Source organism: Rhinatrema bivittatum, chromosome 7 (assembly GCF_901001135.1).
Source record: "Rhinatrema bivittatum chromosome 7, aRhiBiv1.1, whole genome shotgun sequence".
NCBI lineage: Eukaryota > Metazoa > Chordata > Amphibia > Gymnophiona > Rhinatrematidae > Rhinatrema > Rhinatrema bivittatum.
In genome coordinates, this window is record NC_042621.1 from 1,448,416 (window position 1) to 1,465,220 (window position 16,805).

Genomic DNA, 16,805 nt, shown 5'->3' on the forward strand with positions numbered 1-16,805 from the left:
GGAGCACAAGTTCCTAGACAATATTGGTCGACGAGTGTTCCAAGGGGCCATGCTCATCTCTAGAATTGCGTCTTACCAGCTGTACATGACCCAATACAATAGGGTCATCTTTAAGCAAATACAGGACTTCTCTGAAACCCTGCCTGACCAATTCCAAGAACATCTTCAAACCCTTGTCAATAAGGGCTTTGAAGCAGGAAAGCATGAAATAAGAACAGCTTACGATATCTTCGACACCTCCACTAGAGTGTCTGCAGCTGCCATTTCGGCACAGCGTTGGGCCTGGCTCAAGTCCTCAGACCTTCGCCCAGAAGTACAAGACACGCTCTTCGACCTGCCCTGTATTGGTGACAATCTGTTCGGTGAACAGATTCAGCAAATAGTGGCTGAATTGAAGGATCACCATGAGACCCTCAAACAGCTCTCATCGATTCCTTCTGACTTCTCGTCTAGACAGCCCTCCAAGAAGGACCCTAAGAAGTCATTCTTCCGGCCAAGGAAGTACTATCCTCCACTGACAAGGACCCGAGTGACGAGGACTTATCATAAATACCAGCCTCACCAGCCTCGCAAGCAAAAGTCACAAGCAGCTCCCCAGCCGGGGCCTTTTTCAGGCTTTTGACTTTCACTTGGAGAGCAGCAGCCTAATTCCTTTGCCAAGCATACCGGTGGGAGGTCGACTATGCCACTTTCATGGAATGTGGCAAACAATCACAACTGACCAATGGGTGCTGGCAATGATTGCTCAGGGTTACCATCTGAATTTTCTTGCTGTCCCACAGGACTCCCCACCGCTACAAGCGTGGAGACTAGCCAACCACTCTGCCCTTCTGGAGCAGGAGGTTTCCCTTCCTCTCCAGTTAAGAGCAATAGAACCCGTTCCTCTTTCGCAACAAGGCCTAGGGTTCTATTCCCGGTACTTTTGATCCCCAAAAAATCTGGGGGCCTTCGACCAATTCTGGACCCACGTGCCCTCAAGTACCTCCAGCAGGAAAAGTTCAAAATGGTAACCTTGGGCTCCCTTCTACCTCTTCTACAAAGAGGAGACTGGCTCTGCTCTCTAGACCTCCAGGACGCATACACTCACATTGCGATAGCTCCAGCTCATCGCAAGTACCTCCGGTTCTTAGTAGGCCCGAAACACTATCAATACCGGGTGCTTCCATTCGGCCTAGCATCGGCACCACAAGTCTTTACCAAATATCTCGTAGTTGTCCCAGCCTTCCTCAGGAAAGAAGGTGTTCACGTCTACCCCTATCTAGACGTCTGGTTAATCAGGGCCCCAACCCAGCAAGCAGCTCGCTCGTCCCTGGATTTGACCCTACACACTCTAATCTCTCTAGGATTTCTCGTCAATTACGAGAAATCCTATTTAGTCCCATCTCAAACCTTGTCTTTCATTGGGGTAGACTTGGACACCTTACAGGCAAAAGCCTTCCTACCTCAACAACGAGTACAAACCCTCGTGTCTCTCGCTCACCAGTTGCAGTCTCAGTACACAGCAACTGCTCGGCAATTCCTTGTCCTTCTTGGACACATGGCGTCCTCAGTCCATCTCACTCCAATGGCCCGCCTGGCCATGAGAGTCATGCATTGGACTGTACAGTCATGCATTGGACTGTACAGTCATGCGACTCAGCCTCTCTCAACCATTGTCCACATCACTGATGCACTCTGTCTGTCTCTCGCCTGGTGGAAAGATCAGAACAATCTCCTCTAGGGACTGCCTTTTCACCTGCCAGATCCTCAACTCATTCTCACCACCGATGCTTCCAACCTCGGCTGGGGAGCTCATGTGAACGATCTACAGACACAAGGATCTTGGTCTCCAGAGGAAGCCAAACACCAGATAAATTTCCTGGAGCTTCGAGCAATGCGATATGCTCTCAGAGCTTTTCAGGATTACCTATCAAATCAACATCATCCTGATTCAGACGGACAACCAGGTGGCCATGTGGTACATAAACAAGCAGGGAGGCATAGGCTCCTTCCTTCTCTGTCAGGAGGCTGCTCAGATTTGGGCGGAAGCCCTCTCCCACTCGATATACCTCAGGGCCACTTACTTGCCGGGAGTGGACAATCTCTTGGCGGACAAACTGAGTTGTGTCTTCCAACCACACGAGTGGTCTCTCAATCCCTCGGTAGTGACTTCTCTCTTCCAGCAATGGGGATATCCCCAAATAGACCTCTTTGCGTCCCCTCAGAACCACAAAGTAGACAGTTACTGCTCCCTCATTCGGAGCGAGCGCTCTCAGCCCAGAGATGCATTCTCCCTCTCTTGGGCAGCCAGGCTGCTTTATGCATTCCCTCCACTTCCTCTTCTCTCGAAGACTCTCGTGAAGCTCCGACAGGACAAGGGAACTATGATCCTGATAGCACCTCACTGGCCATGCCAAGTGTGGTTTCCAATACACCAGGATCTCTCCATCCGCAGGCACATTCCCTTGGGAAAAGACCCACTCCTGATCACTCAGAACAACGGATGTCTACGCCATTCCAATCTTCAGGCCTTGTCCCTGACGGCATGGATGTTGAAAGGTTAATTCTTCAGCCGCTTAACCTTTCAGATTCGGTTTCTCGTGTCCTCATCGCTTCACGGAAGCCTTCCACAAGAAAGTCTTATTCCTATAAATGGAAAAGATATACATCATGGTGTTCTTCACAGTCCCTTGATCCCTTTTCCTGTCCAATCCCGAGATTTTTGGACTATCTCTGGCATTTATCGGAATCCGGTCTAAAGACTTCCTCAATCAGAATGCATGTCAGTGCGGTGGCCGCCTTCCATAAAGGTGTCGGGGATGTCCCTATATCTGTACAACTCCTCGTAACACGTTTTCTTAAAGGCTTGCTTCATATCAAGCCACCTTTGTGGCCTCCAGCCCCTTCTTGGGACCTTAATCTGGTTCTTGGTCGGCTCATGAACCCTCCATTTGAGCCTCTTCACTCCTGTGACCTAAAATATCTCACATGGAAGGTGATTTTCCTTCTAGCTATCACTTCAGCTCGCAGGGTTAGTGAATTACAGGCCCTAGTTACCTATCCGCCTTACACTAAACTCCTGCAGGACAGGGCGGTACTCCGCACTCACCCTAAATTTTTACCTAAGGTAGATTCGGAGTTTCACATTAATCAATTCATCATACTACCTACCTTCTTTCCCAGGCCCCATTCCAATCCAGGAGAACAGGCTCTGCACACCCTCGACTGTAAACGGGCTCTAGCGTTCTACCTAGACCGTACAGTTGCCCACAGGAAGAGCACTCAGCTATTCGTCTCCTTCCATCCCAACAAATTAGGGCAACCTGTGGGTAAGCAGACTCTCTCCTCCTGGTTGGCGGACTGCATAGTTTTTTGCTATCAGCAAGCAGGCATTCCTTTTCACGACCGTGTTAAAGCACACTCGGTGAGGGCCATGGCGACTTCAGTAGCACACCTACGATCGGTGCCGCTTCCTGATATTTGCAGGGCTGCCACCTGGAGCTCACTCCACACTTTTGCAGCCCACTATTGCTTGGACAAAGCCGGATGACAGGATTCCATCTTTGGCCAATCTGTCCTGCGTAACCTGTTTCCAACGTGACGTACCAAAATCCTTCCGCCTGCCCAGTGGGGTTCCGGATGCCCTCTACCAAATTCCACCCCAGTTGTTGTGCCTGTTGCACGCCGTTGGGTACATTTGGTGCATGTTCGGACATCCTCAGCTCGGTACTCACCCATATGTGAGGACTACCATCCTGCTTGTCCTGTGAGAAAGCAAATGTTGCTTACCTGTAACAGGTGTTCTCACAGGACAGCAGGATGTTAGTCCTCACGAAACCCGCCCGCCGCCCCGCGGTGTTGGGTTCGTAATGCTTTGTTGTTTTATCTTTTCGGCACTGCCTGTGCTATAAAATAAGACTGAAGGGGGACCCCTGCTGGCTGCAGGGTTAGTGCCATGCTGTGTGTGCCCAGTAGGGGCCAGTCAAAGTTCTGGATACCCTTGACTGTAAACGTGCTCTAGCATTTTATCTAGACCGTACAGCTGCCCACAGGAAATGCACTCAATTGTTTGTTTCCTTTGATCCCATCAAATTGGGCAAACCTGTGGGTAAGCAGACTCTCTCCTCCTGGTTAGCGGACTGTATTTCCTTTTGTTACCAACAGGCAGACATTCCGCTTCAAGACCGTGTTAAAGCATACTCTGTCAGGGCCATGGCAACATCAGTAGCGCACCTATGCTCGGTGCCACTTGCTGACATCTGTAAGGCTGCTACCTGGAGTTCTCTCCACACCTTCACAGCCCATTATTGCTTAGATAAGGCTGGCAGACAAGATTCCATCTTCGGCCAGTCTGTGCTACGCAACTTATTTGCGAACTGAGGTACCAACATCCTTCCGCCAACCCGGTAGGGTTCAGGATGCCCTCTACCAAATTCCACCCCAGTTCTTGTGCCTGTTGCACATCTTTGGATACGTTTGGTGCGTTGCTCGGGCATCCTCAGCTCGGTACTCACCCATATGTGAGGTCTACCATCCTGTTTGTCCTGTGAGAAAGCAGAGTTGCTTACCTGTAACAGGTGTTCTCACAGGACAGCAGGATGTTACTCCTCACGAAACCCGCCCGCCACCCCACAGAGTTGGGTTCGTTTACATTTTCTTATTTTATTTTTCGCATGTATTTTTTACTATAAGACGAGACTGAAGGGGGAACCCTGCTGGCTGCAGGGTTGGTGCTATGCTGGGCATGCCCAGTAGGTGCCAGTCAAAGTTCTGGAAACTTTGACAAAAGTTTGACAAAAGTGTTCTGTGATTGGGCTCCATCCTAATGATGTCACCCATATGTGAGGACTAACATCCTGCTGTCCTGTGAGAACACCTGTTACAGGTAAGCAACTCTGCTTTCACCTGCTCACAGGAAGTATTATTGGAATATTTGCATACGCTCTACCAGGCAGGATTGGAAACAGCATCCTTCAGAGTTCCCATGAGCGCTGTAGCGGCGTATCATCTTCCATTCGGTAGTCTTCCTGTTTCAAACCATTCTCTGGTGTCCCGTTCCATGAAGGGAATCTTGAAATTGAGGCCATCCGTGACAAAACCACCAGTTCCTTGGGACATAAATCTGGTATTGGAGCTGCTCATGCTCTCACCCTTTGAACCCATGGACAGTAACCATTTGAAATATTTGACTTGTAAGGTAGTATTCCTAGTCACAGTAACTTCAGCAAAACGGATCAGTGAGCTGCAGGCCCTGGTTCACTACTGTGCACGCTTACAGTTTCACCTTGGTAAAGTTACTTTGAGAACTCATCCATCCTTCTTGCCAAAAGTAATCATGGCTTTCCATTTGAATCAAACCATCACATTAACCACTTTTCCCCAAAGCTACATAAAAATGAGTGGGAGCGACTCCTTCACAGCTTGGATTGTAAGAGGGCTTTGGCTTGCTACAAGTGAAGAACGAATGCAGTGAACAGAACTTCTCAACTTTTTATGTCTTTCAGTCCTATTGCGCCATATCTTCCGGTAGCAAAGAGGACTTTGTCAAATTGGATATCCCAGTACATTCACTTCTGTTACTCAAAGTGCTCAGCAACGCTGTGAATCCAGTCAAGGCACATCAAGTGAGAGCCGTAGCAGCTTCAATTGCTTATCTCCTCAAGGTACCATTGCTGGACATTTGTAAAGCAGCCACGTGGTCATCTCTACATACTTTCACGTTACACTACTATCTTGATCAGCAGGCGACTTCGGATGCCACACTGGGTTCAGCAGTATTACAGCACTCGATGGGAAAGTGAGGCTGTCCACAATCATTGTGGGTTGAGACATCCCACTTCTTCACTGTATTTCAATGTGCATGACACAACTCTAAGCTGGGGACTCCCAGACAACATGAATAATTCAGCCTGCTTATCAATGGGAAAAAAGCAAGTTTGCTTACCATAAATGGTATTTCCCATAGATAAAAGGATGAATTAGCCATGCTAAAATGCCCACCTCCCTGGTCAGTCTCATCACCTTCGCGGCACTATATATGCTATCTTATAGACTGAGGAGGATCGGTGATCGTGTGGGAAGAGGCGCACAGAGACAAAACTCTATTCTTGGAGAGAAGCTCTGCTCAGGGCCGCATGGAGGACATCCCCAGACAGCATGGCTAATTCATCCTGCTATCTATGGGAAACACCATTTACGGTAAGCAAACTTGCTTTTTTCTGCTCTAAATTGTATTGTTTTTCTTTAGCTGTCTCAGCTGTTTCCAGAAGAAAATTTGGAGAAATTCATTCCTTACCGATCTGGTCTAGATTCGTTTTCCCCAGAGAGGAATCATGTGGACCTGGAGCTAGACCTACGGTAGGTACCGAAAAAAGTGGCTTTTCACTTATTTCGCTTCAAGCTATAAGACCATTTGACTTAATTTGTTACCATTCTTCTGTACTGAAAAATAATAATTTGGGTAACAACTGAGATTTTGGAGGGGAGAATGGGGGGGGGGGGGCGGTTTATAATCAAGTGGCAGAAAAAAATTCTATGAGATGATAGGCAAATTTAAGTGGATTTTTTTTTTTTTTTGCGATGTGGTGTGGCAGAGTTTGATTCCCTCTTCCCCTAAATCACTAGCCTCATACACTTCAGTTGTTATAATGCTTCCTTTGTTTCACTGCAGTATTCTGTTCAGTTACAGGAAGAAATCTGTAATGAAAATCCCAACATCTTTGATGAGTAAAACGTTGAGCAGTCTTAATTTGACTGTTGTTGCCGGAGGATGTGGTTAGTGCAGTTAATATAGCTGTGTTTAAAAAAGGATTGGATAAGTTCTTGGAGGAGAAGTCCATTACCTGCTATTAAGTTCACCTAGAGAATAGCCACTGCCATTAGCAATGGTAACATGGAATAGACTTAGTTTTTGGGTACTTGCCAGGTTCTTATGGCCTGGATTGGCCACTGTTGGAAACAGGATGCTGGGCTTGATGGACCCTTGGTCTGACCCAGTATGGCATTTTCTTATGTTCTTATTAGTACCCGCTTAAGAAAAAGGGTTAGATTAAATTGCCAAATCTTTTTCCGGTCATTCAGATATGACGGGCCTAGATGCTAAGGGTCTTATCTTTTTTCCATCGATAAGCAGCCTGAATTGCTATTACACATGGGTGATATCATCCAGCAGCACTGAATGGACTCGTCTCACCAAGATAGTAGAGCTTTGAGCTCTACTAAGCGTGTGTGGGAATTCCTGTTCGGGCATTGCCTCTTGTGCCGCCTAGGTAATTTTTTGTCCAAACAAAAGCATGGATATGTACTCTGTCTTGCCTGAAAGTTCCTCTGAATTATTTTAAATTCTTCATTTTTTCCATCAATTTTCTTCAGTTTTTGTTGCCTTGCTGCCTCAGCAGCCCTACAAAAGCACTTTTCAGTGTTAACTAAAAAAAAAAAAATACCATTGGCTTGTTTTTCTTCTCTGAGACCTTGCCTCATCGAAATGTTGCAGAAGAAAGAGCCAACCATGAGCATTTTCAAGCAGTGTATTTGTGGTAAGATGTCTGTTACCAAAAGTCATGAACTCTGCTATATCTTTCTGAGCCCAGAGCATGGCCAGCAGAATTGTTATGCCTGTGGACAGATGTTCCTGCGCTCATAACACTCCAGGACACAGCGCATTAATTTGCTGTGTAAATCTCTAGGGAGTCGCAGCAGATATTCCTCCTATCTATGTCTCTCCCTTCGGCACAGGTCAAAGCCACAGTGGGGTCAAGTTCCAGCAGTCACCCTGCTTTGAAGAAAGCATGCCACCAGTCACTAGGAGCCACTGGAGCTTGCATCGAAGAACATAAGATATGCCATACTGGGTCAGATCAAGGATCCCCAGCATCCTGTTTCCAGTAGTGGCCAATCCAAGTCACAAGTACCTGGCAAGTACCCAAACATTAATAGATCTATTGCTTATTAATTAATAAGTTTATGGATTTTTCCTCTAGGAACTTATCCAAACCTTTTTTAAACCCAGTTACAGTAAATGCTGTAACCACATCTTCTGGCAATGAATTCCAGAGCTTAACTATGCTCTAAGTGAAAAAGAACTTTCTTCTGTTTGTTTTAAATGAGCCACTAGCTAACTTCATGGAGTGCCCCCTAGTCCTTCTATTATCTGAGAGAGTAAATAACAGATTTACATTAACCTGTTCAAGTCCTTTCATGATTTTGTAGACCTCTATCATATCCCCCCTCAGTCGTCTCTTCTCCAAATTGAACAGCCCTAACTTCTTTGACTTTCCTTTAAGGGGGGCCGTTGCATTGCCCTTATCATTTTGGTCGCCCTTCTCTGCACTTTCTCCAATGCAATTATATCTTTTTTGAGATGTGGCGATCAGAGTTGCACACAGTATTTTAAATGTGGTCTCACCATGGAGCGATACAGAGGCATTATGAATTCCACCATTTTATTTGCCATTTCCTTCCCAATAATTCCTAATATTGTTTGCTTTTTTGACTGTCACAACACACTGAGTATTTGAAGCCTGGCGCCATCAGTGCAAGCTGCATCAAAGTATGCAATGCAATCTGCATCAAAGCGCTCCACTCAAAATCCACTGATACACTCACTGCAAGGAGCATTGAAGCAGTCAAGGCCCAGTGCATCGCCTCAATTGACGCATGATGCATCGACAGACTCTGTGGTACAGTGCATCGAAGTATTCAATGCCAACTCATCACACAGGCAGCGACAACACATTCTATCTCAGCACATTCAATGTATGGCACACCTAAGATGAAGTACCACATTCCTTTGATGCATTCCAAAACCTCAGCACTTCTGCTCGATGCAACTGGACAGATGCAGTCTGGCTCTGAAAAGGGAGCGCACGGCGCAGTGCTGATGCAGATGGCACTTCCATCCATGCAGCATCAATTCATTACCCCAGATTCCTCAATGCTATCAGAATACCGTTCATCTAAATATGGCAAGTCTAGATCTTCAAAGTCCTCAAAGCATTCTACTCTAAGTTGCCGATCCTAATAGCTGCTGTATCAATGAAGTTGTATACGAAACATTCTGATCTGTAGGGGAAGGGTATGAAGTTATCCCTTCCTTCTTCAACCACCAGAGCATTGGCGAAGCAGGTTCCATCTGGAGACACCAGATCTGATTTGTACTCCTACTCACTTTGACTGTCCACAGAACCAATCACAAGAACCAATGCTTATATTAGAAAAGGATATACCACCGCCTATAGCGAATCAAAGACCATATCAGTCGGTGGATCAGATTACGATTTTGGTGAAAATATTTCTTTTCTGCACTGTCCAAGCAGTCTGGCAAATCTCCCCAGCCTATAAGCAGTTCCACTTAGATGAGTCCCAGTTTCGCCCATGGGGCTGAACACCACCTTGGAGCCTATTCTTCAGGCTGCTTCTTCTTCCTACTCCATTGCAGTGGAGTCTTCCAGATCAGAAATGGACTACTCTGCATCACCTGCGCTGTCGCTGGAGGAGTCTTCAGGGTCACCTTGATCATCATAGCACTTTTGGATGAGTGATCCTGTGCCGTTGAGTTTGGTTGAGAACTCTACAAGCATACCTTTTGATCCTTTGCCAAAGTCACCAGACCATGCTTTGCCTCCAGAAAACCTCTCATTCTCTAAGTTCATTGAAAAAAGACACACCCTGGTTGTCCATGTTTGTAAACACAAAGACCCCCGATCTGAGCTTCTAGGCCTTCTACAAATTCTCTATACTCTGAGCCAGTAGTTTTACCTGTCCATGTTGTTCTTAATGCTGTGCAGATGATAATTTGGGAAATCCCTTTTTTTCATGAAGATAAGCAGCTGAATTAGCCATGCTGTCTGGGTACGTCTTCCGTGCCACTAGGTAGCAGAGCTCTCTAAGTATAGCAAAGTCTTTCAGCTGGGTGCTCCCTCTTATATCCTCTCTGATTCACCTCAGGCTCCTCAGTTAGTTTTTTTCCACGCGGCAGTTGGCATGCGGAGCTCTGCTCTCCTGTGAGAGAAACTTCTGTGTAAAAAAAAAAAAAACCCCAGTGAAAATCATCAGCACTTCTTTCAATTATCAACCGAGAGAAGAATGCCACGTCCTGGTTTCAAATTTTGCTCTTGTGGCAAGATTGTCTGCCACCGATGGCCACAAATTCTGTTACTTGTGTCTGGGTCCTTCCCATGACCAAGTAAATTGTGAGGACTTCGGACGTATGTCCCCACGCGCCCAGCGTCAGTAGGCAGCCAGGATACAGGATCTTCAGGCCAGGACTTCGGGTTCCTATGCCCCATCTAAGGCCTCGGTAAGGTCTTCACCAGGCCCTAAGAGAAGGAAAAGGTCTCCCGCATCGAGGAGAGCCTCCTCAGTAGACCTCCCTGGGTCAGAACACCCACTGTTGCTTACCCGTGAAAAATCGGGGCACGGTGCCAGGGATGCGTCGGTAGGATCAGCGACACACGAGGCGCATCGACGGCCAACAGTTAGATGCGCCGACGCCACTCAGAAATTACAAAGTATCAATGTACCTGAGGAAGTACGGTGCTTTGATGCACCGAAGGACATTCGATGCATCAACGCACCAGAAGTCGCCCGGCGCATCGGCGCAAGGACGCATCTGCATCAAAGCTTCATCAATCGGGCACACCAGCTAAACCGCCGACGCATCGACGCACAGATATTGCTGCATCGATACCTCCTTCATAAGGTGTGTCATCGACGCATACCGGCGCACAGCCGACGCAAATACCACAAAACAACACAAGAAGCACCATTCGGGCCATAAGAGGACAAGAGACATATCTCCTCTGCCAATTATGGAGTCTGAACCAGAGTTTTCGCCACCTCAAATTTTGCCTACATCTCCTACTTCACCTGGAACATTCTCATCTGATTCCATAGTTTCCATTGGCACATTAAGCCCTGGTCAACCTCAACCGGATCCAGGTCATGGTTCAGGGGATGTAATCCCATCTACTCTTCCGCCAAGAACGGAGCCAACACCAGCTCCGTCTAATTCAGGTCTCGCTACTCAAGCCATGACCCAAATTACCAATATACTATCTCAGTTTCTACAATCAGTAGAAAAATCAAATATTCCACCTCAACCGGCTAACTTACTAACAATTTCAGTGGTCCCTACCATACCGGGTCCATCACCCAAGGTCCATCCAATACCACATTCATCCCCAATTGATTATGATACTACTTCCTCTGCAGATGCTTCCATGGGTTACCCGTCCGACCCGGCAGAGATACCTCCAGAACCATCTTCACCCCCAGAAGATTTATCTTATTCTCAATTCATCGAGAAGGTTGGTCAATTCCTAAATGTGGAAACCAGGAAAATACCTGACCCACATCAGGAAATGATGGGCATACTGAAGAATTTTGATGCACCCACAGAGCCAATAGCCTTACCACAGCACTCTTTTCTAACACAGTTAATAGAGAAATTTATTTATTTAAAAATCTTTATATACCGTCATTAAGTTAATTTACCATCATCCTGGGACACTCCACTGTCCACAACACCAACATCCAGGAAGATTGATATGAAATAGAAAATGAAGGATTCTCCCTTTCATGTTTCCACTCAGCTTCCGCATAACTCGATCTTCGTTGAATCAGCGATGCAGAAGGCACGAAAATCTCGTATTCATGCAAATACACCACCACACAAAGACCATAAGCTGTTGGATGAATTTCCAAGGAAATCCTTTAATTCAGTGATGTTAAACACGTGAATTCAGAATCACCAATTCTATATTACTCAGTACCTGTTTGACAATTTACAGGCACTTAAGTCGAATCTACAACTGAGTTTTCCGGATATGGCTTTGCCTCCTCAATACCACAGCATGGAAGAAGGCTTAAGGCACTAAGGACCATTTATGAAGGGTTTGCTATCTCATCAAGAGGTTCAGCAAACGCTCTGGCTGTACAACTTCTCGCATGGCTTCGTTCCAGTGCCATACGAGATGATGTCCATGACAAATTAGCAAATTTGGCGGGTCATCCAGACAACCTTTTTGGAGATAAATTCACTGAAACGGTATAGAAGATTAAGGAGCAGAAGACTGCTGTCTTTTCCTTAACTTCACCACATCAGCCATCCACTTCGCGACGGCAATATTCTACCTCGGGTTCATACAGAAGACCCCCCTTAAGGTCATTTAGACCGTTTTCATATAACAAACCTCAGCCTTACCAACCTTCGAGGCAACAACCATACCAACCTCCAGCGCCTCGCCAAAGGACAAGGGCCCCTTGCTCTCCTCAACAACAGGTGGACCCTCAACCCGCCAAAACTCAGACAGGTTTTTAAGAATTATGCCGCCACCGTCCTATCACCCCCCAGTAGGAGGCAGATTGTCAAGCTTTCTTCCCACCTGGAATCATATCACATCAGATCAGTGGGTGTTATTGATCATAGCCCATGGTTACAATCTTCATTTCTCATCCCTCCCAACCCTTCCACATTGGGTTCCGCAAAAACAATTAACATCTCACAAAGAACCTCTACTGAAAGAAATACAGAATCTTCTAAAGAACAACTGCATTCAGAGGTTATCTTCCCAGCAATCCCGTCAGGGATTCTACTCCTAATACTTCCTGATTCCCAAGAAATCAGGGGGGCTGCGGCCGATACTGGATCTGCGTTCCCTGAACAAACATCTCTACAGAGAGAAATTCAAGATGACTTCTCTCAAATCCATCCTTCCCTTACTTCAACCAGAGGATTGGATGTGCTCCCTGGACTTAAAGATGCGTATGCGCACATTCCAATGCACCCCAATTCCTGGTGTTACCTTTGTTTCCAGGTGAACAGTCAACATTACCAATACAAGGTTCTTCCATTTAGCCTTTCCTCTGCCCCCAGAGTCTTCACCAAGTTTTTAACAGTGGTGGTGGCGCACCTTAGTCGTCAGGGGGTGCAAATGTTTCCTTATCTGGACGATTGACTCCTGGTAGCCTCTAATCATACTCTGCTGTGGGCCAATCTCCTACGCACTATCTTTTGCCTAGACAGTCTAGGCCTTCTCATAAACTATGAACAGTCAAATATGCAACCCACTCAAACCTTACAATTCATAGGAACCATCATCGATATGATACAGGACAAGGCTTTCCTTCCCCATCCGAGAGCAGTGACTCTTTCTACTCTTGCTACAGGTCTCCTTCAAACTTCAACAACATCACCTCGCCATATTCTAACCCTTTTCGGCCACATGGCAGCTTCCATATATGTAGTCCCTCACACACGACTCCACATGCGCCGCCTGCAGTGGTGCCTGAAAAACCAATGGAGTCAATTCCTCCACCCATTGTCTACACCCATTATCATGACGAACAGTATGAAAACAGACCTTCAGTGGTGGATTTCTCCGTCAACACTGCAAACAGGGGCTCCATTGAGCCCGTTGCGTCATCATCTAATACTAACCATGGATCCCTCCCCCAAAGGTTGGAGAGCTCATCTCAACCAATTAACAACTCAGGGTTTATGGGTCGGTATATGAAAGGACTCAGCACATCAACCTACTAGAGCTCAAAGCGGTCAAACGCCCTTTGAGCTTTTGAAGAATCCCTTCGAGAGAAGATAGTGATGATTCACATGGACAACCAAGTCACGATGTTTTACATAAACAAAGAAGGAGGGTCCAGTTCCTGGAACCTCTGCAGGAAAGCATTTCAACTACTGGAGTGGGCTCATCAACGAACGATATCTCTTCAAGCAACTTATCTCCTTGGAATTCAAAACTCCAGAGCAGACAAACTCAGCAGGATATTTTATCCTCTCGAATGGCAGTTGGACAAGAAAATAGCTCAACACACAACTGGAAAACTTCTGTTCAATTTACCCAAGCTCACAAAGACTCGTGTCAGATGTTTTTCTTGCAACTTGGTCTCACAACCTACTGTATGCGTTTCCCCCGATTCCTCTCATCTCCCGCACCATACAGAGATGCATAGAAGACAAAGCTGATCTAATCTTAATAGTGCCAGTTTGGCTTAGACAACCATGGTACAACTACCTAGTTCGTCTATCGATATGCAACTCCATTCCCCTGGGCAACAGCCCTCAGCTTCTAACCCAGGACAGCGGATCTCTCCTACATCCTCTTCATTCCTCCCTACATCTCACAGCCTGGAGGTTGAACAGGTTGCATACCAGCACCTATATATTTCTCCTGCTCTTCAAGACATATTGGTATCCTCGAGAAAACCTTCAACTCGACTCAATTACAAAAGAAAGTGGTTCCGCTATGCTTCTTGGTGTTCAACAACGGAAACAGACCCGTTCACTTGCCCACCTGAACAGCTTCTCTCATACCTGCGTTTATTCTATAATGAAGGTCTAGCGACTTCCTCACTTCGAGTTCATTTACGCCCTATTGCAGCTTACCATACTTACATTAATGGAGAACCCATTTCGTGTCACACTTTAGTATCCAGATTCATGAAAGGAGTACTACGTCTACGCCCTCCATTACAAAAACCACCAGTACCTTGGGACATTAACGTAGTCATCGAACAGCTAATGCTTCCCCCCTTTGAGCCATTAGACACTTGTCACCTTCGATACCTCTCACGGAATGTTCTCTTCCTGGTTGCTTTAACTTCAGCAAGAAGAGTAAGTGAACTGCAAGCACTAGTCCACTATCCACCTTATTTAGAGTTTCACCATTACAAAGTGACTCTTCGCACTCACCCAAATTTCCTACCAAAGTTTATTTCCAGTTTTCATATTAACCAGACCATAAACTTACCTATTTTTCATCCAAAACCTCATGCAAATGACAATGATAGAAAACTCCACACTATGGACTGTAAAACGTGCCCTAGCCTAGCCTACTACAAGCAGCACACTACTTCACCTAACAGACCTTCGCAACTCTTTCTATCTTTCAACCCAAATGCACAAGGATGGTCTGTGACTAAACGAACTCTTTCCACGTGGATTTCAAACTGTATTCAATTTTGCTACCAGCAACGGTCACAAACTCTTTCTTCCACTCCAACAGCGCACCAAGTTCGTGCACTGGCAGCCTCAATGGCCCATCTCCATGAAGTTCCCATCATAGATATTTGCAAAGCTGCAACATGCTCTTCGCTGCACACTTTCACATCTCATTACTGTTTGGACAGACAAACTGTGGATGATGCAGTAATGGGTAGGACTATCCTACAGAAGAGCACATGTTCATCGCATATACAGCCTTCATAGGAACTGTCCGCCTAAAAACTTTGTATTGAGCTAATTACCAATCAAACTACATGACAGCTCAATACTTCAGCTGGGACTTCCAGACAGCATGGCTAATTCAGCTGCTTATCTATGTGAAAAGAGCAAGTTTGCTTACCATAAACGGTGTTTTCCATAGATAGATGAATTAGCCAAGCTGACCCATCCGCCTCCTCGAACAGTTCCAGCAACACCTGCACTTGCTTTAATTATTGACTGAGGAGCCTAAGGTGAATCAGAGAGAATATAAGAGGGAGCACCCGGCTGAAAGACTTTGCTATACTTAGAGAGCTCCGCCACCTAGTGGCATGGAAGATGTACCCAGGCAGCATGGCTAATTCATCTGCTATCTACGGAAAACACCGTTTACAGTAAGCAAACTTACTCTTTTTGCTATGCCAACTGCAAGAAAATTGAACCTGAAATATATAGGGGTCAGCAGTCTCTGGGATTTGGTGCCTCACAATTCAGTGGTAGTTGAATCTGCAATGAAGAAAGCTAAAAGGATATGGATCCATTTCAATTCACTGCCAGGAAAAGACCACTGGTTTCTAGACCAGTTGGCAAGAAGGTATTCCAAGCTTACATGCTGACTGCACGTATTACTGTTCATCTATTCTACAGGGTGCAATATATCCATGACTACCTGCAAAAGCTGAATCCTTTCTTTCAACTAGAGGAAGATTCTGTGAGCCATCCCCAGTCTTTTTTGAATGTGGGAGAAAGTATTTGCCATCTTTTACATTTGGTCTATGAAGCATTTTATTCAATTTCTAGAACCCCTCTGCATCTGTTGGAGCACATGTATAGATAGCATGGCTTAGGGCCTGCAGCATTCGAGAGGATGAGCATGAGAAACTAGTGGACCTTCCCTGTTTCAGGGATAACCTTTTTGGAGTAAAAACTTAGGGAGACCATGGCACAGGCGGCCTTATATTCACCAACGTCCCTTCCGGACTTAACAGTACCATCCTCAACCTCCTCCAGCTCAAATCAGCAGTCTCTTTCCATTAGACTTAGACAGCAAAAGCTGGCTTAATTGGCTTGCCCTAAATCAGGGCCCAGTTTTTGATCTCTTTTCACAAGCCACACCTCTTTGTTCCAGTTGGGTGCAGAATCCAGCTTTTCGAGGACAAGTTGGGTCCTTCAAATAGTGCGCTGTGGATACCACTTGCATTTCTTTAAACTACCATTATCCCGCATTGTTTTGTGCTTCAGGTGGATTCATCCCATCTTCTGCAGTTATGCTTGGAAGTTCAGACATAGTTACAGTAGAAAGCGATAGAACCCCTATCTGTGTCCCAACATATGCAAGGGATTTACTCCCTGTACTTTCTCATCTCTGAGAAATTGTGAGGCAGATTTTTGGATCTGAGGTATGTGAACAAATACCTAATCGAGAGAAATTCAAAATGAGTTCCCTCAGTATGATTCTTCCTTATATTCAGATTGACAAATAGATGTGTGCATTGCACCGCAAGGATGCTTACTTGCACATACTGTCCACCGTTGGCATTGGCGCTTCCTTTGTTTCAAGGTGGTTTCTACCCATTACCAGTACAGTGTGCACCTGTTCAGCCTCTCA

At 46.0% G+C, this 16,805-nt stretch overlaps 1 protein-coding gene across 3 annotated transcripts in view; it reads left to right on the top strand.

Annotated features, from left to right (window-relative positions):
- The window catches only part of ZCCHC14 (zinc finger CCHC-type containing 14), a 307,427-nt gene that overhangs the window by 128,957 nt on the left and 161,665 nt on the right, over positions 1-16,805 (top strand). For all 3 annotated transcript variants that reach the window (XM_029608037.1, XM_029608038.1, XM_029608036.1), the window contains one exon: positions 6,227-6,336. In XM_029608037.1, coding sequence (XP_029463897.1) covers positions 6,227-6,336 — 110 coding nt within the window. The remainder of the gene's footprint in view (positions 1-6,226; positions 6,337-16,805) is intronic.